Source organism: Microtus ochrogaster, unplaced genomic scaffold (genome assembly GCF_000317375.1).
Source record: "Microtus ochrogaster isolate Prairie Vole_2 unplaced genomic scaffold, MicOch1.0 UNK12, whole genome shotgun sequence".
Taxonomy (NCBI): Eukaryota; Metazoa; Chordata; class Mammalia; order Rodentia; family Cricetidae; genus Microtus; species Microtus ochrogaster.
Genome location: NW_004949110.1, coordinates 6,454,243 through 6,480,540, shown reverse-complemented (window position 1 = coordinate 6,480,540; position 26,298 = coordinate 6,454,243). Strand labels below are relative to the sequence as shown.

The window sequence follows — 26,298 nt, the reverse complement described above, 5'->3', positions numbered from 1 at the left end:
CGCTCAAGGGCTTTTCTAGGCCCCCTCCTCCCCTAGGCTGCCACTTCCGTTCTCCTGAGCCTTGCTCTTCATCCAGCTCAACCTGTTGCTTCAGCCACTCTCCATTCTTCTGCGTTAGTTTGCTCAGGTGGCCATAGCAAAATCCCACAGGCTTGCTGGCTAAACAAGAGAAAATTAATCATTAATCTCTCACAGTTCTAGAGGGTAAAATCCAAGATCAAGGTGTCAGCCAAGGGCTAGAGAGGCTCCTCTAGTAGGATGCTTACTGAGCACACACAAAGTCCTGGGTCCACCCAAAACTACGGAAGAGTTTGAGTCTAGCCTAGAGTACTCTGTGTGTGTGTGTGTGTGTGTGTGTGTGCGCACACGCGCGTGCACGCGTGTGTGTAAGAAGGGGGGTAGAGTTTGCCTGGCATGTGTGAGGCCTAGGCTCTAACCCCAGGACCGGGATGAGAGAGGAGGAATAAAGGAAAGCCCTTGACTGCAAGAGCTTGTGCTGGCTTGCGCTTGCAGAGAGTTTCGTGAGTGGTCCGGGCAGCAGACTGCTGGGAGTTTGGATCTGACCCACTGTGGGGAACGACATAACAGACTTCATTTTATTTCCTGGCATATTTGCCATATGCTGGGAGTCTCTACCTTTGAAAAAAATCTTAAAGTTATAATGAAAATTTTAAATATTTACTTTAAAATGTACCTGACAGGCCGGGCAGTGGTGGCGCACGCCTTTAATCCCAGCACTTGGGAGGCAGAGGCAGGCGGATCTCTGGGAGTTCGAGGCCAGCCTGGTCTACAAGAGCTAGTTCCGGGACAGGCACCAAAGCTACAGAGAAACCCTGTCTCAAAAAACCAAAGAAAAAAAATGTACCTGACATCAGCACTGGGAAGTCAGAGGAAGGCGAATCTCTGTGAGTTTGAGGCCAGCCTGGTCTACAGAGTGAGTTCCAGAACATCCAGGGCTACACAGAAAAACCCTGTCTTATAAAAACAACAATAAATAAACAAAACGTACTTTACAGTATAATAAGTTTTCAATATTCATATAGGCAGTCATGAGAGGTGTGTGTGCATGCCCTGACTGTTCTGGAACTCACTCTGTAGACCAGCCTGGCCTTCCTTGAACTCACAGATCCACCTGCCTCTACCTCCCAAGGGCTGGGATTAGAGGTGTGTGCCACCACCTTTTGCCAGCTTTTGAGTTAGCGTTTCTCTGTAGACCAGCCTGGCCTGGAACGCAGCGATTCACCTGCCTCTGCCTCCCACGTGTGGCCTTTAAAGGCATGGGCCACCACAGCCCAACTCCTACACAGTTCTTAATGCATGCCAACAAAATGTATGCCTCCATAACTGTCCTTAACAATCTCAGGAAGGTGGGGCCACGGTTATCGAAAGCAGCTGTGGCTGAGGGAGTCACTAGCAACCGCAGGATGACTCTGGGAGCCTCACTTGGCTCTGCTGGGTTGCATGCTAACCTCTAGCTTTGCAGCAGGGAAATACAAACAACAGAACCTAAGAGATTCTGATGCTGTTCGGCTAATTCTCTCCCAAGAGAAATACCCTTACAGGAAGTGTCCATAAAACGAACCCAAACAATCACCAATATCAGAGGATGCCGAAAATCGTTTCCTTGACTCTGACCCTGCACCTTTGTTTTGTCTTTTTTTCTTTCTTTTAACCAGTGTGTGGAGGCAGAAGCTCTACTTTGAGCCAGATTGCGAAATCTTCCGAAGCTGTAACAATGAAAAGGACCTCCCAGAGGAAAAGAGGGGAAAGAGGTATTTTGGTTGTCGGTTCAATTATTCTTTCCACTTCCTTCACCTTCTAACTCACTCCCTGTGTGTTCCTGGTGCATAATTATCCCAAACAAAGACTTCAAATCCAATGGAGAACAAGCAGATTCCATGTCTTGTGACCTCACACAAACCACCCATCAGCAGTTTTGCCATGCCTGCCAGAGAACTTCATCATGGCACAGTCAACATTCCAGAGGAGCATGGTTTGGAACAGTTCTTCTAGGAGCTGCCAGCAAGGCCTCAGAATCCTGGTTACTCAGAGTTAGAACCAGGGTAACGGTGAAGGGGCTTTGGGAGAGATGGGAAGGGGCAGAAATAGGGTGAAGGAGGGGGAAGGGGATCAAGGGGGAGGGAGACAGAAAGAGAAAGAAACCGAACTCGGAGTGGGATTTATTACCCCAGGAGCCTCCCAAGGACTAAAGTTCACCATGTTGCTGCAGCCCCTGCTCCTGCGCTCCTACCCTGCCTGGCTCTCAGCATCCCACCCTGCAGAGGGCAGATTGGGCCCTACAGGCTCCTCTGCAGGCTCTAATGCATTACAGTTCTAAGGACGCAGAGCAGGAGAGCTGCTGGGTGTGTCATGAAACAGCCTTTGGGAAGCTCTCGTGGTGCAGCCTGTGCTGCTGTGGTTTGAGCATTCGGTGGTTTGTGTTTTGCCTTTGTGGGGAAAACAACCAGCTGTTTAAGAGGAACCTAATCTCCTTGGCCTCTTTCCTTCTTCAATTTTAATCTGTTCTTGTGTGGTCGTTTTTTTCTGCCTTTGAATTATCGTTAAGCCTTTTCTGTGAAATACGGCTACGTTAGAAAATTACAGACTCTTGTTGTCCAAAAGCCTCATGAAAATGTAAAGCCGGGTACGTGCCCCTCTTCTCATTGGCTGGAAGGACAGAAGGAGGATGATTGAGGAGGTCAAGGTTATCTTCAGCTACAAAACAAAGTTTGAGGCAAACCCGGGCTATAGGAGACCTTGGGGTAAGAGAGAGAAGTGGGGGAGATTATAAAGCATGAAGGCATTTCAGGCCCTGTTCTACTGTGTGTCTTGGATGCCGTTTTCCCATTTGGTAATGCTAGTAGAGAAGGCAGTCGATGTTTCCAAGTCTAAAGAAGTGGCCTTTGGTGTGTTCTCTGGAGCAGCAGAAGGGCATTCTGCTCCAGAGTTGGGATCAGAGGAAAAGCTTTGGGGGCAAGATGACCTAGGGTGGGAACAAGAAAGAACTCGGACAAGGAAGGACGTAAGTAGGAAAGGCCTTCCCAGTACCATCCAAGAGCCCACAAGTTTGGCCAAGACAAGAGGATGTAGGCAGGAATCGGGCCCTTCTGAGGGAATGGACCACATTAAGGGACCTACAAGCCAAGACAAGGGTTTGGATTTGACCCAGGAGACAATTGAGGCCATTAGTCTCCTCAGCCTGAACTCAATGGAACAATTTTCATTGTGTGTGTGTGTGTGTGTGTGTGTGTGTGTGTGTGTGTGTATTTTCAGGGATAACAAAACTTCAAAACACCTTTCCAAAGGCAGGACATAATGCCACAAGTCTCATGAGGCACAGGGGAATAGAGTTATATGAGTTCAAGGTTAGCCTGGTCTGTATAGAGGGTCATAGGTTAGCCAAGGCTACATCTAAAATGAAAACCTTCTCTTCTCACATTGGACAACTGCTTAACAGTCATGGGGGTTGAGGGAGAGAATCTGGTCTTTCGTAGGACTCTACCTGTTTCAAAGTGAGGGGCCAAGAGGAGCTGATTGTGCCCTGCTCCTGGGTGAGGAGGACAGGTGGTTTCCATTTGGTCCTGATTGGAAACAGCCAAAATATTTTCATGCACACCCATTGTGGAAGGAAGTTTTTGGCCTGCTGCTTGGATAGCCATCCCCACAGTACCTTCTGAGGCCAAGCGCCACTCAGAAGCCTGGCCCTTCCCCCGGCTCTCCTCTTATCTGGAGTCCTGAGAACATTTATAGTGATAACCACAAAAACGAGACAACTGACATTGGGTGGCTGTCTAGAGTTTGATGGCGGAGCTCAGTATCCTATGTGGCTACCTGCAGTTGTACACAGTATCCTATGTGGCTACCTGCAGTTGTACACAGTATCCTATGTGGCTACCTGCAGTTGTACACAGTATCCTATGTGGCTACCTGCAATTATACATGTGCCTATCCCTGCCATTCTGCATTGGTTGCACCACGGAACACAGAATCATTAAACCAGTGCTGTTCGACCCTGAGAGTTTGGGCGCCATCCTGTGGGTGCCATCCCGCAGGACCCTGAGGAAAGGCTGAGGCTGCTGGTCCAGAGAGATCACTGGGAACCAATTCTTTAAACATGAAAACATTGACTGCCTCCCTTGGTTTATTTTGCTCAGTGAAGAAGATGAGAGAGCGGAGTGGGGCTCTCTGATGCCCCTTCTGTGCCTTGGGAACCTCAGAACAAGCAGGCCACGCCCATCCTGCTGGGCTGCTCGGGTTCATCCAGCCTCTGTGGATCCAGCTCTGAGACCCAGGCTCTGTCTACATGAGGTTGTGTACAAGAGTTTAGAGGTTGGTCAGCCTTCAAACAGGTGACGCCCAGCTTTTCTACAGCCCGGTCACCAACTATGCAGCAGCAGGGGATGGTAAAGGCCAGGAGTCACAAAATGGTCGTAAGGAGTAGCCACCTGAAGATAGCAAGGTTCTCCTGAGCCATTCTGCTGGTCCTGCCTTGTCACCTCAACACCCCTCACAGTCCCAGAAGACACAGTGGGGAGCAAGGAGTGTCTTGGAGCCTATTCTTTCCCCAGCTGAAGCTACACAGTATAGCCAGTGTAGCAGTCCTCAGGGCTGTTTAAATTCTGGAGGACTAGCCGGGCAATGGTGGCACATGCCTTTAATCCCAGCACTCGGGAGGCAGAGGCAGGTGGATCTCTGTGAGTTCGAGACCAGCCTGGTCTACAGAGCTAGTTCCAGGACAGGCTCCAAAGCCACAGAGAAACCCTGTCTCGAAAAACAAACAAACAAACAAAAAATTCTGGAGGACTGAGGATGAGAAGGGTCAACCTGTGACTTAGCTGTATGAACAGGGGCAATAGTCCTTCCTCGATCCTGATGAGATCAGAACTTGACTCCAGTAGCAAGCTGGCCAAGTCAGGTTCAGTTCTCCAAATAAGGCACTATTGTTGACATCAAAGCCAGAGCCTACAGAAATACCAGTGGCAGTAAGGAATGCAAGAGCCCACTTCAAGAGTCAAGATATAATCTTCAAAAGCTGTATTAATTCAAAAACAGGAAGCTACCAGTTACAATCCTGAAGTCACTGTACTCGTGATTTCATGCTCGGGACAGTTGATCATAGACTGGAAACCTCTACAGAAAGGGATCAGGACCCTCGGTGTGAACCAGCCAGCACTCTTCACATTCTGTTTTCTGGAGTCCCATCATTGAGCAAATGAAGTTCACTTTCGTAAAAATGGGGTGGTACATGGGAAATTGCATGTGTCCATTATCAGTGGGAGGATGTTATATCTAAACAACTTTAAAAGAATTGTAGCCAGGCGGTGATTGCACGTGCCTTTAACAACAGCACTCAGGAGGCAGAGGCAGGCAGATCTCTGTGAGTTCGAGGTTAGCTTGGTCTACAGAGCTAGTTCCAGGATAGCTAGGATTGTTAAACAGAGAAAACCTGTCTCAACCAGGAAAAAAAAAATTCTACCTCAAGGAAGGCCTGGTGTCTACAGAATGAGTGGTGCCACTTGTCCTGCTGGACCAAAGGAGACCAGAGGGTGAGGGAGAAGATGAAGCTGTCTCAGCCCCCCCCCACACCCCACCCATGAGAAATAGGCCCCAGTCTCATTGCTATGACAACACCTGACAGAAGCCATTCACGGAGGAAGGGCTTATTCTGACTCAAGTTTCAGAGAGGTTACAGTCCATCCTGGTGGGAAACATACAGCCGAAGGAGTGTGGGGCGTATTTTCACACACAGCAGCCAGACAGGGAGCAGAGAACACAGGCCAGAACCGAAGTGGGAACAGCACTCAAGGCTGGCTTCTAGTGACAGGCGATTGCCAGGTGGTTTTGAGTGTTTGTTTGTTTGGAGTTTCAGGGATTTTGTTTTTGAGTTTTGTTGTTGTTTGCTTTGTTGTTTATTTGTTTGGTTGATTTGTATTTGGTTTTTTGAGACAATTCTTAAGTATCCCAGGAGAGCCTTGAACTCATTATTAACTGATGATGGCCTTGAACTCCTGATTCCCCTGTTCTGCTTCCTGAATGCCGAGGTTATGGTTTCAGAGTGGGACAGGAGCATAGTGGAACTGAGCTGTTGATCTTGGACAGTTCTCCAAGACAGAGAGAATGGGCCACCAGGAAGACGGAAACTCATTCGGCTGGGTAGACCTGGATCCATCTGCAGAGTGGCTTCCAGGTTAGGTGTACCAATGTCTGAAATAAATGTCAGACCCTTTGGTAGGGGGACACTTGTTAATAAGTTACCAGGTTGCTTGCATGCAGTGTTTTAGGAATTCAGGGAAGTCAAAAATGACACCAGGAAGCAAGGCACCACTGTGTGCCATGCACTATAGTCTTTCACAACTGGTCATTGAAAATGCTACTTGTCGCCCCTCAGAACGACGCCAGGAGACGGGATAACGGCCTCTCTTATAATGAGACTCAGAGATGCTTAGGTACTTTATAGGTGCCACAGGTCATTTTGTTTGTTTGTTTGTTTGGTTGGTTGGTTTTGGTTTTTTGAGACAGGGTTTCTCTGTGTAGTTTTGGACCCAGGTTCTCCATGACAGAAAAGTGCGTTCAGACAGTTATTGTTAGAGAACCCGTCTGTTTATTTTTTTTGTGTGTGTATGGGTATTTTTGTCTATGCTCCATGTGGATGCTTGGTGCCCAGAAGGGCCAGAAAAAAAGTATTGGATCCCCTGGAGCTGGAACTGTAGATATTTGTGATGGAAATGGAACCCGGAGCCTCTGGAACAACAGCGAGTGATCTCAACTGCTGAGTCATCTCTTCATCCCACACCGGCTCGGTTTTAAAGTAATAATAATTTTTTAAAAAAAGGAGTAAAAATAGATTAGAGTGAGTACAGCTGGGGCAGATCAAGGATGACCAGGGGCTGAGTGTGTCCTCATCTGTATCCTAAGGATGTGCTTTCCTCCCAGAAAGAAGAGCTTGGTGTTGCTTTGGTTAAAGCCCCAGACCAGCACCAAAGCAGGACCTGAGCGGCCGCTGTCTTCCTGCCTTCTTTGCAAGTTTATGAATCTCATGAGAGGTCCATCTTCCAATCTGGTCCATTTGTTGTGGGCAAAAAGTGATGTTTTCATTACCCCTTGATGCCAGTTTGGGAGCAGTTGAGACAGTTTGCCCATGGGGATGCCAGCTATGCCCAGTCAATCACAGGTCGAGCAGGCTCCCTCTCCAAAGGCACAATTTACACCGAGCTGATACAGCAGGGTGCTGGGTGCCTGACAGTGACTCTCCTTGCAAAGCTGAGCATCTGTATAGGAATTTGGCCTTCAGTCCTCATCCCTGGCTGAGGATGGCTCAGGTTTTACCATTTGCTACTTTCTGGTGTGTGGAAATTAGGAGAAAGAAATGAGAACCGGTGTGGTCAGTGTCCACCTCGTCAGGGCAGATACTCCACTCTCAAAGGCATTTTAGATTTGTGAAAATTTTTTATAAATGAAAAATCATACTCGATTCATGTTCATGAGTGGAATCAAGGCATTATACTCAAAACCAATAGTGCATGGTATTAAGTTTGGCAATAAGTGCCTTTGCCTTCTGAGTCACCCCGCTGGCTCTTCCCTGCTTTAAATCAAGCCATTTACCCTTCAGGCCAGTCCCATCTGAAGCAGTTCACGGAATAGTGAGCTCGGGAAGGCCTCAGGAGCACTCTAGCTTGGGGAGCAGTGGTTCCGGTTTCCCACCTCTCCTGGATGAGTGGATGAGCCTGACTTATGCTGACGGCTGTTTTCTCTTCATGTTTTCTTCTTTCTCAAACTCCTAAGATTGAACTGGGGTGAATTAAATGTGTATGCTGTGCCCCTTGGTGACCCTGACGATGAATTCTGAGAGACCTCAGCAGGCCAATGAGGGTGAACCAGACGCAGGACTCCGGCCCTCAGTGATGCCGTCGCGAGTCACTGAGGCAGGCGGTCTTTTCTCCTTCTGATGTTTCCTAGAACCCAAAGCTTGAAAATGACTGCTTCTCAGACCTCTATAACAAGCTAAGCCCCTTCCAATAAAAACTGTTGGTTCCCCAGGGTTAGCAGATAATTCTCCTCTTTAGTAGATTAACAGTGACGATCTGACTCCAAGATGGGATTGTCTGTCATGCAGTCTGGGGCCTCCGTTGTAAAGAATGACATGGAACAAATGCAAAACCAGGACTCCCAAAATCACATATATTCTATTCATTGACTGTGTTGCGAAATAAGTCTATTCAGAAATCCAGTATGTGCAAACTCTGTTGGAAAATTGGCTTAACTGGCAATAAATAGGAGAGCTATCATCTAAAAATAATACCGGTGTTCTGATTTTTCTTACAGGAATCAGGAAAAAAGTTAAACGCCTGATGGAAGCTGGTCCTTGGGTAGTGATGCTGCATCTGGCAGATAACAGCATCGACGGGACAGGAGTAGAGGGAGAGCAATTGCTGGAACTCACTGGAACTTTAACACGGTGGGGAGCAGTAAGAGCTTCGAATTCATTCGCTCTCTAAAACTAAAGGGATGAAGCCAAACCAGACAGCTGATCACAGCTTTTCAGCAATTCTTGTGTGGCTTCTCAGCTCGGAGAGGGGCACTTACCAGTCCTGGTCTCGGTACTTGTGGCCCTCAGGAACCTCACAAGGAGCCTCATATGAAAAGGGTGGCAGTTGGGGCAATAGGAGGAGGCAAGACTTAGGCCATTCCTCTACTGCTAAGGTCAGGGTATAACTCAAACCCTGGCTGATGTCAAGAGGAGGAAGGGCAGCTTGGAGCACACATTCTTATGTTTGGTTAGGAAGCTACCCACCCTGGACTCTTAAAGCAAAAGATGGAACTAAAATTCTCAGAAGCGTCTAGAAAGCACTGTTTCCTTGTCTTGCTTATTTTGACAACCTGAGGCATTCTCCCATCCATCTCTACTGAACCCACACCTTAAGCTGACCAATCATTGGCAGGGCTTGCAACCACTGCAGGAAATGCAGGGTAAAAAAGGGCTCTGGGCAGCACTGTCTCATGGCCACAGCACCACTGGCGGCCAAGATTGCTGGGCACGGCTGACGTCAGAGCCTGAAGGCTGATGGGTAGCGGTTTTTATCTCGGCAGAAAGAGGTTCCTCCTTCCTTACTCAAGAAAGATGGCAAGGCTTCCCAGCTGGCGATCAACGCTGCCCTTTCCCAGATAACTACATCAATAATTTCTATTTCGGTATCTTTTTGAACTTACTATATTGCTGAGGTAAACTGCTGAAGACGTGTTCAGGATTTTTGTGTTTATATCCATGAGCTACACGGATTCACACTCTCATTCTATATAATACATTTGCCTGCTTGGAATCAGAAGCCCTTGACGCCTGGAGCTTTCTCAGCAGGGGGTTTTGTGGTTTTTTTACAAGTCTCACTATGCTGCCTGTGCTGGCCTCAAATTCATGGCCTTCCTGCCTCAGCCTCCTGAACACTGGGGTTACAGGCATCTGCCACCACACTTAGTTCAACCAAAGCTCATTTTTCAAAGCAGTATATGTTAGGTTAAACCCAGGGTCTTGTGTGCCTCCATTTAACTCCCTACACTGAACCAACCAACCAAACAAACATTTAGTATAAGGCTCTTCAGGCTTTGAGGGATTTTGCCCGACATATTCTAGTTTGTTTCTTTCAAAGAATGTATTTATATACATTGTCAAATATATTAGAATAAAGTTATTCATATTTCTTTATTGTCCTTTTAGAAACTGTAGGTGCTGTGGAAACATCTTTTTCATTGACATTGGTCATTGTGTTTTCTCTTTCTTCTTATACATTTGGTTAGAAACTTATCAATGTTACTGATCTCAGAGAATCGGCTCTTGGTTTTCTTTAATTTTTGTTTGTTTCGTTTTCTTTTTGTTTTTTGTTGTTGTTTGTTTGTTTGTTTTGTTTTTTGAGACAGGCTTTCTCTGTGTAGCTCTAACTGTTCAGGAGCTTGCTTTGTAGACCAGGCTATCCTCAAACTCATAGAGATCAACCTGCCTGTCTCCCGAGTGCTGGGATTAAAGGCGTGCGCCACCACCGCCTGGCCTAAGTTTTCTTTACTCTTACTGCTCTTGGGTTCCTTTTCTCCCTTCTTACCTCCTTTGTCTGCTTATCGTGGATTCCAGGGCTTTGATTCCCTCCTGTGACATGATCATGGTAGTAGTGTCTAACACAGGAGACAGAAGTTAAATAAATCATTTATGCAAAGAGCTAAGCCGCGTTCAGGGATCTCGCTCCTCCTTTGTCCAAATAGGAGGGAAGGAGGCACCGCCTCTGGCCAGTTGAGCAAATGAAGTCCCCTCTACGTCCAGGCTTCTGGGTTGAGCACTGGGCAGGAAACTGAAGCCTCTGGGGGGCAATTCTGTAGGGCAGAAGCCTTCAAGTCTGGGGATGGCCCTGGTGGCGGCCAAGGCACAGCAGCACCAGTGAGGCTCAGCTCCCCAAACGTCACAGACACAGAGCTGAGTTATCAAGTCGGTCTTTGGCATCCCTTCCTCTCCCGTGGGTCTCCTTTCCCTGGCAGCACCCCTTCCTTTACCTTTTAGTTCTTTTTAGATTCGTTTATTTTTATGTGTACAGATGTTTTACCTGCACGTATATATGCACCACATATGACCCGGTATCCTTGGAGACCAGAGGAAGGATTAGATTACCCGGAACAAGTCTGTGTGAGCTACCATGTGGGAGCTGGGAACTGAACCTGGGTTCTCCGCAAGAGCAAAAAGTGCTCTAACCACTGGGCCATCCCTCCAGCTGTGGTTCCCTGTTCTTACCCATCTTGTCTGAGGAACATGGACAGATCTGGGAGCTGAAACTGTTCAAGTCCTAGGCAGATGCTTCCTTGAGATCTTTGATAAGCATAGGCCGACGGCTTCAGCTCTGGCTGCTGAGTCAGTGGAAAGTGTGGGCATTGCGCAGCAGAGCCAATGAGACCACAAAGCCAGCCGTGACCTACGTGAAAGTTCAAGCCCCCCTATGTGATGATGACGCGGGATTGATCTGAGCCAGAGACCATGAATTAACTTTCCTTGAGTCCCTGCTGTGCTGAGACGAGACTAACATGTACTCAGGAAAGAATCATTCTGTCTTCTCGGCAACCTCATAGAAAAGACCACAAAGCCCCTTTCTGGCTAGTTTTGCAGATACAGAAAGTTATACCCACGAGGGCACATGCCTTGCCCATGGTCAACGAAAGGGCAGAGCTGACCAGAAGTCCAGGTCTTTGCCTCAATGCCACCTCCACAAAACCAGCCAGCGGAACACTGCCAGGCCAAGAATTCTCAATAACCAACCACGAAATAAGGAAAATGCACTGGTCACACCACCCTGAACATTCCTGGTCTCTACCGGTCTTAGAAGTTGGGCCTTGAATCCTTAGGTAGGACCAAAGTACAGTGGTTTTGTTCTCATGAAGCTAATTCATCTGATTTTAAAATTGTTATTCTGAAGCTGGCCTTTTTAAAATAATTTATTTGTATTTAATGTTTGTTAGTGTTTTGCACGCATGTATGTCTGTGTGAGGGTGTCAGATGCACTGGAACTGGAGTTACAGACGGCTGTGAGCTGCTATGCAGTTGCTGGGAACTGAACCAAGGTCCTCTAGAAAAGCAGTCAGTGCTCTTACCCGCTGAGCCATCTCTCCAGACCCAAGGCTTGCTGTAGTTGGGTTTTTCTTTGGTCTGCCAGCTCACAAATAATGACACAGACTTATTATTAATTATGAAAACTCAGCCTATAGCTTGGGCTTATTCCTAACTAGCTCTCATAACTTAAATTAACCCATTTATATGAATCGATATGAATTCTATTATGTGGTACACCTCCAGTTCCCTCTCCGTGTCTCCTGGCATCTCCACGTGCCTAAATTCCTCCTCCTCTTCCTTTCTCTCCCCGGAAATTCCGCTATACCTCCTGCCTAGCTATTAGCTGTTTAGCTTTTTATTACACCAAATCACAGCAAAATATCTTCATTAAGTATACTAATATCCCACAACAGCTTGCCTTTCTTAATTTTATGTGAAATTAATCCCAGTACTTGGGAGGCAGAGGCAGGTAAATTTCTGTGAGTTTGAGGCCAGCCTGGTCTACATGGCAAATTCTAGGCAAGCCAGGGCTACATAGAGAGACCCTATCCAAAATAAATAAATTAAATTACATTAAAAAATCACCAGGTAAGAGTTATTATTTATTTGGCATTCTAAAAGTCATTAAGCCATGGTCAATCTCTCAAATATTTTGATATTTTTCTGGTATATAATATATAAATGACTAAGAAGTCTTATATGGAAGCTTTTCGTTTGTTTGTTTTTCAAGACAGAGTTTCTCTATGTACCTTTTGAGCCTGTCCTGGAACTCACTCTGTAGACCATGCTAGTCTTGAACTCACGGAGATCCACCTGCCTCTGCCTCCAGAGTGCTGGGATTAAAGACATGCACCACCACCGCCCGGCACATGGAGCCTTTTTAAAGTAAATGAATAAAAGAAAGATTTATGGCGGGAAAAGCTTGCATTGGCTTTCCTAAGAAAAGCAGACTCTTCCAAAGTAGAGAAGCTCATCCAGGTTCAACAAGCGGGCTCAACACCTCTCCAGTCTCAAGTAGGGCCATCGCATCAACTTGGAAAGGGGCAGGGAAGCTGAGGAGCCTGAAGAGAAGGGGTGTTCTCTGACATTCTGAACTGACTTTCCTGAGGGACTGTGAGCCACACAAGGTGCGAAGCCGTTTTGTTTCATTGTTTTCTCTCTGCAGCCTGATCAAATACTCCCCTCACTTAAGGGAACTCGACCTTGGAAACAATGTCCTGGGAGAAACTGCTGCAGCGGACATCCTGGGAGCCCTGAGAGCCAGGAAGACAGGTCGGGTTTCATCCTCTTCTCCCTGGCCCCGAACTAGTCGCAACTGCCCCATTGTTTAAATGACAAATCTGAACTGTGCAATGAGCCGTGTGTGTGTGTGTGTGTGTGTGTGTGTGTGTGTGTGTGTGTGTGTTGAATGAAGGCTAGCCTCCATTGGGTCAACATGCCAAGAGACTTGTGCAAACCTCAAGAACTTTTACAATGCTGTGTGTCCCCTGTGAGCCTCTGAGTGATGGTTTTCCTTTGTCTTTCTAGGCCAGTGTCGAGATAATTCTGTCTCTGAAGTAGCTTACGCTTGCAGCATATTCCCAGCCTGGCTGGGTTTTTTTTTTTTATTGTTGTTGTTGTTGTTTGTTTAATATCTTTTTCTCTATCACTTTTGCTTTTTTTGTCTTCTCTTTCCTTCCTTTTTTTAAAAAGGGATTTATTTATTATGTATACAGTATTCTGTCTGCACACCAGAAGAGGGCACCAGATCTTAGTACAGATGGTTGTGAGCCACCATGCAGTTGCTGGGAACTGAACTCAGGACCTCTGGAAGAGCAGCCAGTGCTCTTAACCTCTGAGCCATCTCTCCAGCCCTTCTTTTTCCTTTCTTACTCACCAAGAAAGTTTCTCCTGTTCTCTGTTCTCCTCTCAGCTCAACCTAAAGTGGTTTGTACAGAAACCGAATGTGGAACTGAAGTAGCCACTGCCCTAAGACACAGCTGAGCCAGCCAGACATGGGACCCTTTCAAGTCCAAGGTCAGCCTGGGCTACGTAAGAATACCTTAGAGACTTGGAGACAAAGAAAGAGAAGAGGGAGAGAGAGAACAAGGAACGCAGTGTACTTATTAGTCATCCACGAGGGGTTTGGCTCTAACTGGCAGGCAGCCCTGAGTGACTTGTGGTCCTGTAACCTTTGGAAAGTGAGAGAAGAGAGGTCAATTAATGGTGACCACCCCTGGCCTCTCCTTTTTTTTTTTTTGGCTCTTGTTATTTTTTATTGATATTTAAAATACTTTTCTTAAATCTTAGAGAATTTCTTTTTTATTATTTATTTATTTATTAAAGATTTCTGTCTCTTCCCCGCCACTGCCTCCTGTATCCCTCCCCCTCCCCCAGTCAACTTCCCCTCTCTTAGCAGCCTGAAGAGCAGACCGGGTTCCCTGCCCTGTGGGGAGTCCAAGGACCTCCCACCTCCTTCCAGGTCTATTAGTTTATTTGTTCTTACTGCTCTTACAGGGAGAGCAAGAAATGCCATTTGAAATGTTGCTCGATGAGATATTAGTATGAACGTTAGTGCTGGGGAGAGCTCCCTGGCAGCGGCTTCCTGTCTTCATCACATCTTTAGTAAGACTCGGGGGCTGCATTTTTCCTTCGCTGGCAGTGATTTAAAGAGAATTACAGGGCTGTCGTGGTCTGCTGCATTGCCCCATTTCCAACTAAAGTCATGCATGTTTAATGACCAATTAAATGATTCTAAGATTTTTCTTTTCAATTATCCTTTTCTTTTAGAGAAACAGAACACCCACTTCGTGTTCCATTAGAGCTGAGATGAAGTTCAGCAGGATTATTCTGTTAAACCTCACTTTAAGTGCACTAAGCAGAAGGCAGGTCATGACTGCGCTTTGATTTTCCTGGTGCCACTTCCCACTCTACCTGGCAGAGACCATTACTGAGCTGCAGGCGGTCTCCCCCATTACTGCAGGGAGCGTGATGAGAGACAGCCCCTGGCGACTTGACGGGAAATGATTTCCACCCAGTAGCTCTCTGGAATGGAAAATGTCTCGCTTGCTTAGCAAATGGCTCAATTTACATAAATGAGAGGCTGATTACGGAATGCCCACCTGAAATGCAAGTAGTCGTTTAAACGGCATTAGAAGGCAATCTACGGCTCAAGGAAACAGCGATTTTGAAGTTTCGTCTAAGTGTTCATCATGAACAGCCTGAATGCGTTTGTTTCATGAGCCGGACTCCTTATGCGCTGTTTCTGACAAAGCACTTTAATTTAGGTTGTTAGTTTGAACACAGTGAAGAGTCCTCAAAAAAGGGTTAGCCGCTTGGATTTCAACAGAGAGAATCACTAGTCATTTAGCCCTGAAGACACTGCTTTAAACCCTAAAACAACACTGATTATAAAACTAACGTTCTTTCTTTTTTTTTATTTTTTATTTTTGGTTTTCGAGACAGAGTTTCTCTGTGGTTTTGTAGCCTGTCCTGGAACTAGCTCTTGTAGACCAGGCTGGTCTCGAACTCACAGAGATCCGCCTGCCTCTGCCTCCCAAGTGCTGGGATTAAAGGCGTGCGCCACCACCGCCCGGCTACTACTGTTAGTGTCTTCCGCGTTGGTGTCGTTTGCAAACCAATAAGGGAATTTCAAATTCTCCTTTGATGAAACCATACTAACTTTCTTATCTGCTAAAGAGGGAATTTCCTTCCTTTTGCCTTTATCTCTCCCCCATCTTCTTCTCTTCCTCTGGTTCTGATTTTTTTTTTTTTTTTTTTTTGAGACTGGGTCTCTATAGCCTGGGGCGACCTTGAGCTGGCTACGTCACCGGGACTGGTCCTCCGGCCTCTGGAGTCCTAGGGTTGCAGAGTTCCACCGTGCTCTGTCAGGGAGTTCTGCATACGCCAAGCGTAATGACGCATCTCCTGCCGGGCTCTTAGGCACACTACACAGTGTGAGCCATTCTGCTCACTTACGCTTCTCCTCTCTTTGCTCAGGTAAACTACCACCCTTAAAAATTACGGTCACTCCTCGGATCTCCTCAGACACCTTCACAGCTATTTGGAAACATAGTAAGAAATCTAATAGGACCAGAAAAAGGAAGAAAAAGGTAAATTCTTTACTGTCTGGGTGGTTGAGTAGTAGCCACCAGGGGGCGCTAGACGAGGCGTGAACTTCGGTGGACATAGATGGAGCCTTCGATGCCAGAGTTCAGGGTCTTCTAGGTCACCCTCCCCTAAACTATCGTCAGCTGGTCGGTGGTTACGCCAAGAGATGAGCAGTAAGACAACAACATCATCTCTCAGAGATTAGTGGAAACTGCCTCCGGCTTCACCCCCTCTTCCCTGCCAATTGCGCATGTTCCCACAGGCCTGTTGCAGATCTGCAAGGAGTTTGTCTCCACTCTTAGACGCCTGTGCTGTCTTTTGGGCAATAATGGTTTATATACGTTCATTCTAACCACTGCGTAAAATCGAATTCTTTCTTAATAGGGCAAATATTTAATGGCACGGGGGGGGGGGGATGTTACAAAACTAGCTGGTTTTAAGGAATAGGTAGAAGACGATTTTTGAAACGAGAATTTAAAAATATACACATGCATTTAAAAACCTATATTGCTGTATACCAAATTATCAGCACCGTTTCTACCATCCAGTGAGTAAATGCTCTCCCCTGTGTGAGTTTGAATGTGTGTGTTATAATTTTTTGTTTACTTGTTTGTATATTTATTGAGACTGGGTTTTACTCTGTACATCAGACTGGTCTTGAACTTGTGGCAATCCTTCTATCTATTCCCGAATGCTGAGAACACAGGCATGAGCTACCATGCCTGTTTGTGGTTGTCATTGTTTTGTTTCCTTCTTTATGTATTTTTAAAACACAGCTATTTCTGACCCGAACATGTTGTACATGGTGGCCCATAGTGTCATCCTAATTAACACTTGAGAGACTAAGGCAAGAAAATTGTCACAGGTTCAAGACGAGCTGGGGCTATTTGGTGAGGTCCAAGCCAGTCTGGTATACAGTATTAGACTGTCTCAAAAACTAAAACAAAAAAATCAACAGTCAAAAGAGAAAGGGAGGGAGAGGGAGACTTTGAGAAACGTGAGATGCAAGGAATGGAAATCCAATAAGCCAAACCACAGACCAGCGGTCAGGTCAGAAAGTGAAAAACAGTGTGGGTGGGTGTCAGCGGTCAAGTTTGGGACGGAATGCCGCTGGCACGGCTTTCTCTGCATTTGGAGTCCTCTAAGTGATCACATCTATGGGGCCTAAACAAACAGCTGGCACAATAGTAAAGCGTTGCTTACAACGCTGGCTTTGGGGCGCTGCAGAGATTAACTGTCTGCCAGCTGGCTCCCGCACGCAGCTCGCTGGAAACTGCGATCTTACAATTTATGGCTATGGTGTTTGACCTCTGATCATTTTAAAGTCATTACATACGTATTTTGTCTCATGGATCCAGATCTAGGAAAGGTCATTATTCCTCATAAAGAAATTTAGTTTAATATATATTACATAATGTCTCATGACAGATTTTTAGGTCTCTGATGTTTCTAAGTACTCTGCAGTAATAAGAGGGCCTCCCCCAAAACACTCAGTGATTAATTAAAATGAATATCACCCCCTTCTCTCTCTTCTTTTCTCTTTTTCTCTCTTTCTTCCTTCCTCCTCCTCTCTCTTTTGTTTTTCCCCATCTCATAAAAATCCACTTGCCCCCCTCGCTTGTACTGGGATAAAGGTGTGGGGTTCACTTTGACTGCTCTCTGTTTTAATTGGTTTTTGCTGAGTTACTAGAGAGCAGAATATTCCCCAGTTATCACCAGGAGACTCAGCAGTCTCGGTTCTGAGCTTCTGTCCACAGCGTAAGGCTGCCAGCATGTTATTCAAGTAACAAAAGCAGGCAGCCCTCATCCACATGAGAAACCCTGGATTCAGCCTCACAAAGCCAAATAACTGAGAAGGGCTCATTGGTTTTGTGACTGTTTTGTTTTGTTTTGTTTTTTTGTCTTTTGGATTTATTGTTGGTGGTGGTTGTTGGTTGGTTTGTTGGTTGGGGATTTGTTCTGTTTCTTTGTTTGTTTGTTTAGTTGGTTGGTGGTTTGTGTTTGTTTGGTTTTTGGTTTTTCTGAGACAGAACCCTGGCTGTCCCAGGACTCAAGCTGTAGAGCAGGCTGGCCTAGAACTCACAGAGATCTGCCTGCCTCTGCCTGTGCTGGGATTAAAGGCTTTCACTGCCAGGTGTGGCTCATTGTTTTAGAATCAGACAGAGAGGCGGTGCCATTGTTATATCTCTTGTTGTGCAAGTGTCAGAGCCTGAGTTTGATCTCCAGCATCCATGTAGAAAGCCGACCGTGATGTCACTTAAAATCCCAGAGCTAGGGTAGAGACAGCAGCTCCCTGGGCTCCATGACTAACCAGCCTAGCCCAGTTTGCAAGCCTCAGATCCCAGTGAGGTACTGTGTCTTAAAAAAAAGGGGGGGGGCGGGCGGTGGTGGCGCACGCCTTTAATCCCAGCACTTGGGAGGCAGAGGCAGGAGGATCTCTGTGAGTTCGAGACCAGCCTGGTCTACAAAGCTAGATCCAGGACAGGCTCCAAAGCCACAGAGAAACCCTGTCTCGAAAATTAAAAAAAAAAAGGGGGGGGGGTATGAGAGGACAGAAGAGAGACTATAAGGAGAAATATCCAACACTAAAGCCCTTTTGGAAAAGTCATAGAAAAACCTACTAGAAGTTTCCTAAAATATGCATATGCACATGTATAAAGAATTTAAATGGAGTTATCCTATAATGGACCAACAATGCCCCACTAGACAACACAAATCAACAAATAAAAAGCCTGTGGGATACTTCTTTTGGAGTTGTTGGTCAGTGAAGTCCCATAGACCCTCAGAATTGCAGACTTTTGACAATGCTGTTGGCTGCCCTCCAGAACGTGAGCGTAAGACCCTATTGCTGAAGGCACCACCTATTTGAGTCATTAGAACATGGTGAAATCAAGCTGGTACTGGCTGGAGGCTTCGTCCCCGCTGGCTTGTTTCCAATGTGCTAGAAGGTGCTACGCCCCCTACTGGAAGACAAAGGTCATAGTCGTCTCTCTCGCTCAGAATTGAACTTCCAGGTACGATGACGCCAGACATACCCACTGGTGCAATTGTGACACAAATGTCGTGGGAGTCACTAACCACTTTCTGATGGATTTAAGGCCCGTTCCACAAGATGCAACCTATGCCTGGCACCATTACTGGGACCAAGAACCTATGACTAGGTGGGTCATAGGCCCTTGGGTGGAACCTACTACTATGACTATGCTAAGTGAATGTAATATGAAGTTAACTACCAGTAACTTACTGTACTCGAGATGAGCACATCTCTCAGCCCTCATCAGAAAAGCTTTTTAATGCGGTCAGGGGTGATTGACACAGGGACAACACACCTGGCCAAGGGGCAGGGAATGAGGGAGACTGCATGATGCTCAGGCCTAAGGGGGGGCATCTCAGGGATCACTGCGGGGGATGGGCAGAAAGAGTGTAAGAAGCACAGGCAGTGGACGGCTACAAGGAAACCATTTTCCGGGCACAGCAGGGAAGCTGCACACGGGAACTCAGAACGGTTGTGACCGTTTCGCCCAACACTGTGTGAGCTCAAGCCAAACAATCCCAGCTTGGAGAAAGGAGGTGGGTAGGAAGTTCTAGCTGAAGAGCTATTGGCGACTGATGGCCACTGGGAGAGGGAAGCCAGATGTAATGAGTGTGGTCCCAGCAGGGCGGTGGTGGCACATGCCTTTAATCCCAGCACTGGGGAGACGGGGCAGGCGGATCTCTCTGAGTTCTAGGCCAGCCTGGTCTACAGAGCGAGTTCCAGGACAGGCTCCAAAAAGCTACAGAAAAACCCTGTTTCGAAAATAAAGGAAGGAAGGAAGGAAGGAAGGAAGGAAGGAAGGAAGGAAGGAAGGAAGGAGGGAGGGAGAGAGGGAGCAAGAAAGAGTGTGGCCCTTGGGGACTGGAGAGATGACTCAGTGGTTAAGAGCAGTGGCAGAGACACTGAGTTCAATTCCCAGTACCCACACGGGAGCTCACAACTGTCTGCGGTTCCAGGGGATCTGACACACTCACACAGACATGCAGGCAAAACACCAATGCATAGCAATAAAAATTAAAAAAAAAAAACAATAAAGAAAAGAGTGTGGCCCCTGGCAGGTATACCATGCTCCAAAGGATGGCCCACATCCATAGCATTTGGACAGCAGAAATCGGATTTGATAAGTGGATAGGGAAGGAGAATGGATCTGAAAGGAATTTGAATATGACCAAAATGTATTGTATAAAATTCTCCAAGAACTTAAAAAAAAAAGGTATATGGCTCCTGGGAATTACAACTGAGGTTGGCCTCCGGCCGTCATACATGTGCACATGTGTATACCTGTACATACTTGAATATGTACATAGTTGAATATGAGATAAATAAATGAATAAAACCAGACATATACAAAAAGTGCCACCTTGATCACTTCTCAAAGGTCTTTGCCCTTTTATGATACAGTGTTTTCTATGGAGTAGGGGGAGCTGTTAGCTACTATTGAAGTCTAAGGCATAAACCCCAAAAGCAAACCAAAGCATTTTTCTACATTCTGCCGCCTGTCCAGTATACTGTCACTTTTAGTAGCAAGTTAGCACAGCAATCTATACCATAAAAGTCTCCATATATCCGAAAGGAAAACTACAGCAAGAGTTGTATTGTCTGGGTGTTATACAGGTGTTGGTGCATACCTGGTATTAAAGCCTTTGGGAGATGGAAGCAGAGGAACCAGGAATTCAAAGCCAGTCACAGCTAACACAGCGAGTTTGAGGTTAGCCTGGCCACATGAGACCCTGGCAAGGTGGAAGAAAGCATGTCTCCAGGAAGAAAGCTACTTGCTGTCGCTTTTGTTTTTACATTCATTTTAATTAATTAATTTTAAGACAGGTCACACTATATAGCCCTAGCTGGCGTGGATTTACTATGTAGAGAAGTCTGACCTCAAGCTCACAGAGATTGCCCGCCTTTACCTCCCAAATTCTAGAATTAAAGGTGAAGTCCACCATATCCAGCCAATAAAAGTTTCTTAACTCATGGTTTCTTGTTCATTATTTCACAGGTAAAAAACTGAATACAGATGGCGTATTTGCAGATGGATGTCACCTACCTCCATGGCTGGACAGACATATCTAGAAAGATACTGCTCATTGTACATAAACATTGTTCATTGCTATCAACCCCCCTCAGGTTCTAAAGTTCATCAAGACCACTTAGTGCCTATCTGCCACACAAATTAAGTTCTTTTTTTTTTCCTTTTAGTTTTTTGAGATAGGGTTTTGTACATAGCCCTGGCTGTCCTGGAACTAGTTCTGCAGACCAGATTGTCCTCAAACTCACAATGACCCACCCGCCTCTGCCTCCTGAGTGTTGAGACTAAAGGAGTGTGCCACCATCACCCTGCACAGTCAGTTTCTAAACTGTGGGTTTCATTCTGTCCCTGCGGCCACTAAGTCACCAGGAGGAGGCCGAGGCTTCACTGGTAACACATCATGACTAACATCAGTGACTAAGTCATTGCTGCTGGAGATCCCCCTTATCCAAAATGGCCTAGCACGGAGAAAGAGCTAGCATACCCATCGTTCCCAGTAACATTCAGCTGTGATGAGCCTATGCATGCCAAGGTGGTGGAGGCCCCTTGTGCTGGCACCAACTTGATTGAAGGTTGACAGCACCAAGAAGCAGAGACGGGATGGGCATCTGCAGAACTGATGAATGGGGAAATGCAAAGAGTGGTTGAGTTATGATGGACCCTAAAGCATTTTGAACCCAGTGTGGTGCTACAGGCCTGTAATCCCAGCATTAGGAGATGGAATAAGTTTACAGTCAACCCTAGCTATATAGGAAATTCAAGGCCATCCTGGGTTACGTGAGACCCCGTCTCAACAAAACAGAAAAAAAAAAAAAAGAAGAAGAAGAAAGTTGAACCTCTTTGGGTTTAGCAGCAGAAGCAAGATGGATGACAAGGGAATGTTCTGTTTTAAAAAACAAAACAAGTCAGGGCAGTGGTGGTGCACGCCTTTACTCCCAGCACTTGGAAGGCAAAGGCAGGAGGATCTCAGTGAGTTCCAGGCCAGCCAGGACTGTTACACAGAGTAACCCTGCCATGAAAAAACAATAAAATAAACAAACAAAAACAAAGACACAAGCTGAATATGATAGCACATTCCTGGAGAGGCAGAATCAGGAGGATGGCTGTAAGTCCAAAACCAGCCTGCTCTGCAGTGGACCCAGGTTAAGCAGACTGCACACCAAGACCCCATCTCAACGGCGAGCCCCCACAGGAAGAGAAACAGAGCTAAAATTGGCCCCGGAAACTGTGCTGGGGAGGGTGATGGACTTGCCTGGTGCTGGGGAGGAGGCTGCCACACAGTAAACCTTCACGGGACCCACTGAGTCACCAGTGTCCACACTTCCTGACCTCTGCTACAGAAAGGGCCCAGGAAAACCAGCAGCTCTTCTCTCCCCCAGTTCGGTCAAACAGTAAATAAACCCATTTTCCTTTGCCAGTTTCTGTTTCAAATTTTCTTTTGGAGAATGAGGTAGCAGATTTATGGGCCTAAGCACCCAGCAACACATGACAGCCCCATGCCAAAGGTGTCAATGCATATCACAGGTTCAAAAATTAAAAATGCCGGGCTGGAGAGATGGCTCAGCGATTAGGAGCATTGCCTGCTCTTCCAAGGGTCCTGAGTTCAATTCTCAGCAACCACATGGTGACTCACAACCATCTGTAATGAGGTCTGGTGCCATCTTCTGGCCTGTAGGCATACACACAGACAGGATATTGTATAATAAATAAATAAATAAATAAATAAATAAATAAATAAATATTTAAAAAAATTAAAAATGACTGTCAGGCAGTGGTTGCACACACCTTTAATCCCAGCACTCTCTGCAAGTTCAAGGTCAGCCTGGTCACAGAACTTGTACCTGGACAGCCAGGGCTACGCAGAGAAACCCTGTCTTGACAAAAGCAAGAACAAAAAGACTCATTTCTATATAGATAAATGAATAAATAAATAAATAAATAAATAAATAAATCTGTCTGACAATACCAGCCAGAATACTCAGGAGGCAGAGGCAGGGGGATCTCAATGAGTTTATGGCTAGTCTCATCTGAGAGCGATCTCCAGGCCAGCCAGAGTTACACGGTGAGACCTGATCTCAAATAAATAAACTTGAAAATGTAGATTTCATAAACAGAGCTTATAGTAAGGAGAGAAACGGGGAGCAAGGGAGAGAAAAATTCTTCTTGGGTTTTTCTTGTGCATGAGAAATTTATAATGTGAAGGAAGATTTTGTTTGTTTGTTTTTTGTTTTTCTTCGAGACAGGGTTTCTCTGTAGTTTTAGAACCTGTCCTGGAACTAGCTCTTGTTGACCAGGCTGGTCTCGAACTCACAGAGATCCACCTGCCTCTGCCTCCTGAGTTTTGGGATTAAAGGTGTGCACCACCACCGCCAGGCTTTCTGTTTTGTTTTGTTTTTTGATTTATAGTGTGAAGGAAGTTAAAGTCTTTATTTTAACCAGACAGAAACGTGACTACAAATCTGGTCAGCAGGAGTGTTTAGAGACTGTGACTGTGTCAGGTTGTGATTACTAGTCTTTTTGTTTATTTGTTTTTCAAGACAGGATTTCCCTGTGTAACAGTCCCGGCTGTCCTGGAACTCGCTCTGTAGACCAGGCTAGCCTCAAGCTCACAGAGATCCACCTGCCTCTGCCTCCCAAGTGCTGGGATTAATTTAAAAGCATGAGCCATCGCTGCCCAACATGACTGTTATTCTTAATTGTCAATTTGCTGGAATTTGAAACCATGGGGGAGACACAACAATGGACTGACTCTACATGGGTGTTTCCAGAGAGGTTTAACCGAGACAGTGAAAGACCCTCTGAACACCCCCCCAGAACCCGCAGCTGGCCTGCTCTCATGAGAACATCCCGCCTGCTTGGGGAAACAGGATGCCTATAGCCAGCATATGTGCCAAACTTAGAATACCAGCAGGTCACAAAAGAAACAATGCCTCCTATGAAAGATCCCAGCTTAGCTGCGGTAATGTCATTTCACAAGGCTTTTTGACGAACAAATGCAAGTACAGAGTGAGGTCAGGGTCCCTGGCTGTAAAGCATGCTATCTATATCCATAGAATAGGATAAGACAGGACATCAATTAACAGGAAATCTGTTGCCATACATCTGTGCTGGGAAAGGAAAAACCACCTATGCCCCTTGCCCCATTCCAACTGACCACTAACCACGCATTTGCTTCTGTAATCTGCTTCTGCTGCCCTCTTTCCTATTGAAAGACCCCCCGCCAAGCTTGTTAAACAACTTAGCACCTGTAATGCCATTTTGCAAGGCTTGTACTAAATATCCAGGGTTTAAACAAAGGGCAGTTTTAGAAGCTGCCAAAACGAGATAGGGACCCCTGTGGCTTGGGCCAGGGGGAGGACCGGGGGAATACCAAGAATGTGGCCAGGCGTCGGGGGACGGTGGATACCGAGAGAGGCACCCTGTTGGCCCTAGATAAGAGCCAAGGCAGCCCACGGCTAAATTCTCGGAGACTAGGGACCTTGCCCCGCTCTGAGCTCGGCCACATTCAAACTGACCAATGAAAACCCTGTAACTACGCCTCTCGCTTCTGTACCCGCGCTTTTGCTGCCCTACCCCATAAAAACCCACTGCCCCAACCTGAAGGCGTGCAAGTCCTCCGAAAGGATTTGTCGCCCACAGGTACCTGTGCCCACCCAATAAACCTCATGCTAATTGCAGCCAGTGGTGTCTCGACTGTTCCTTGGGTTAGGGGTCTCTTCCTGAGGGAAGGACCACTCTGAGGTCTTTCAACAGAAAGACCCACTAGATATCAGTGCTTCCGTCCATGGGCTGGGGGCCCAGACTGAATGAAAGGGAGGAGGAGAGCTGCTCACAGCCTCCAACTCAACTACTCCCAGCTGGGGCCATGGTGACCAGCTGACCTCCTGCTCTGGCTGCCATGCGCCCCCACCTTTCCTTCCTTTCATTGCTTTTGTTAGTCATTTTGTCAGAATGACAAGAAAAATAGCCGGTACAGCTTCCTAAAGGACGCCACCCTAGGAATTAGGGTCTTTTCCAAATGAGGAAGCTTTGAATCACTGGACTCCTCCGACCCCCAAGACACCGGACAGTTCCCTATGACTAATGGTTTATGCATGATAATTAGGGTTAGGTGAGTTTTCTGTGTTGCCACAGTATGGTACAGCCAAGAAGATTATTAGGCACCAGATTTATGTATTATGAAAAGCTTGCTGGTTTTCAGCTCTGTCAAGCTCACCGCAACTCAATTCGCCCTTCTGTAAAATACAGATAAGAAATAACTGGGCCTGGTGACTGTTAGACTCCTGAGACAGTGTAAAGAGACGAAAGGAAGAAAGGGACTTCCACCTGACTTTCAACAGATGAACGAACGTGCCATGTTGAAAGAAGGTACTGTCAGTGGCAGAATGTAGATGAAGAGAAATGAGTTATGTTGTAAGAGCTAGTTAATAATAAGCCTGAGCTATGGGCTGAGCGTTTATAATTAATATTAGGTTTCCATGTTGGCTATCTGGGAACTGGCGTGTGGGAAAGAAAAGTCTGTCTACACAGATAACTTAGATGCTGGGGCCTGTTGTTCACTTAAGTAAGCAAAATTAGTTGCCTCAACTGCACAGAATGTCCTTGATCATATGTAGGTGGGATACGTGTATGCAGGAAATACATGAAGATGTTTCCCAGTTGGACAAAAGCGGGAAAGTATGTAGCCTTGTGGGTTTTGCTTTATGAGCACCTGACTAACCTAATTCAGTGCCATTCTCTGGGAATCCCAGGTGTGGACCTGGCCAGTGTCCATTGTCCTGGCCAGTATTAAATAAAGCTTGATTTAATTAGACAATCATAGGTTTGGTCTTCCTCCCATAATTTTCAGATTTAACAAATGGTCATAAGTCATTTTCTTAGGATTTTAAAATCTAGGGACTATCGACCCCAATTACCAGGAAAAAACAACACAAGCATTGTCACAAAATTTTCATTTCTCACATCTATTCTGTTTTCAGGATGAATGAGAAAATTACATAAAAGGAAGAGGATAGTTAGGTTTTGGGTTTTTTTCTGTTTTTTTGTTTGTTTGTTTTTTTGTCAACTTGACACAAGGGTCACATCTTGGAGCAGGGAACTTCATTTGAGAAAATGCCCCCACTAATCGGTAGGCAAGTCTATGGGGCAATTTCTTGATCTGGGAAAGGCCAGACCACTGTGGCTGGTGCTGCCCCTGGGCAGGTGGTCCTAATTTGTATAACAAATCAGGCTAAACAAACCTTGCGTGCAAGCCAGTAAGCAGCATTCCTTCACTGTCTCTGCTTCAATTCCTGCCTCCAGATTCCTTCCCATTGTGAGTTTTTTCCCCGTGTTGACTTCCCTCAGTGACGGATTGTGATCTAGAAGTATACATATAAGCCAAACAAACCATTCCTCCCAAAGTTGCTTTTCATCATGGCCTTCATCACAGAAAAAGAAAGAGAACTAAGACACACACACCCCTTTCTTTTAAACTTCCCTTTCCCTTATTCGGCTGGTATACAAACTCTAAATCCAGGCTGCCGTTTTTTCTTTTCTTCTGTGACTTCTACTTCTACAAATCAAAACCTGCCT

General features: G+C 46.1%; 1 protein-coding gene across 1 annotated transcript in view; it reads left to right on the top strand.

The window, feature by feature from the left end:
• LOC113458247 overlaps positions 1-20,859 on the top strand; it is a 31,372-nt gene extending 10,513 nt beyond the window's left edge. Inside the window, exons 7-11 of the mRNA XM_026789013.1 lie at positions 1,677-1,772; positions 8,323-8,455; positions 12,741-12,847; positions 15,554-15,666; positions 20,695-20,859. Coding sequence (XP_026644814.1) covers positions 1,677-1,772; positions 8,323-8,455; positions 12,741-12,847; positions 15,554-15,666; positions 20,695-20,706 — 461 coding nt within the window. The 3' untranslated portion in view covers positions 20,707-20,859. The remainder of the gene's footprint in view (positions 1-1,676; positions 1,773-8,322; positions 8,456-12,740; positions 12,848-15,553; positions 15,667-20,694) is intronic.
• Positions 20,860-26,298: the final 5,439 nt, after the last annotated feature.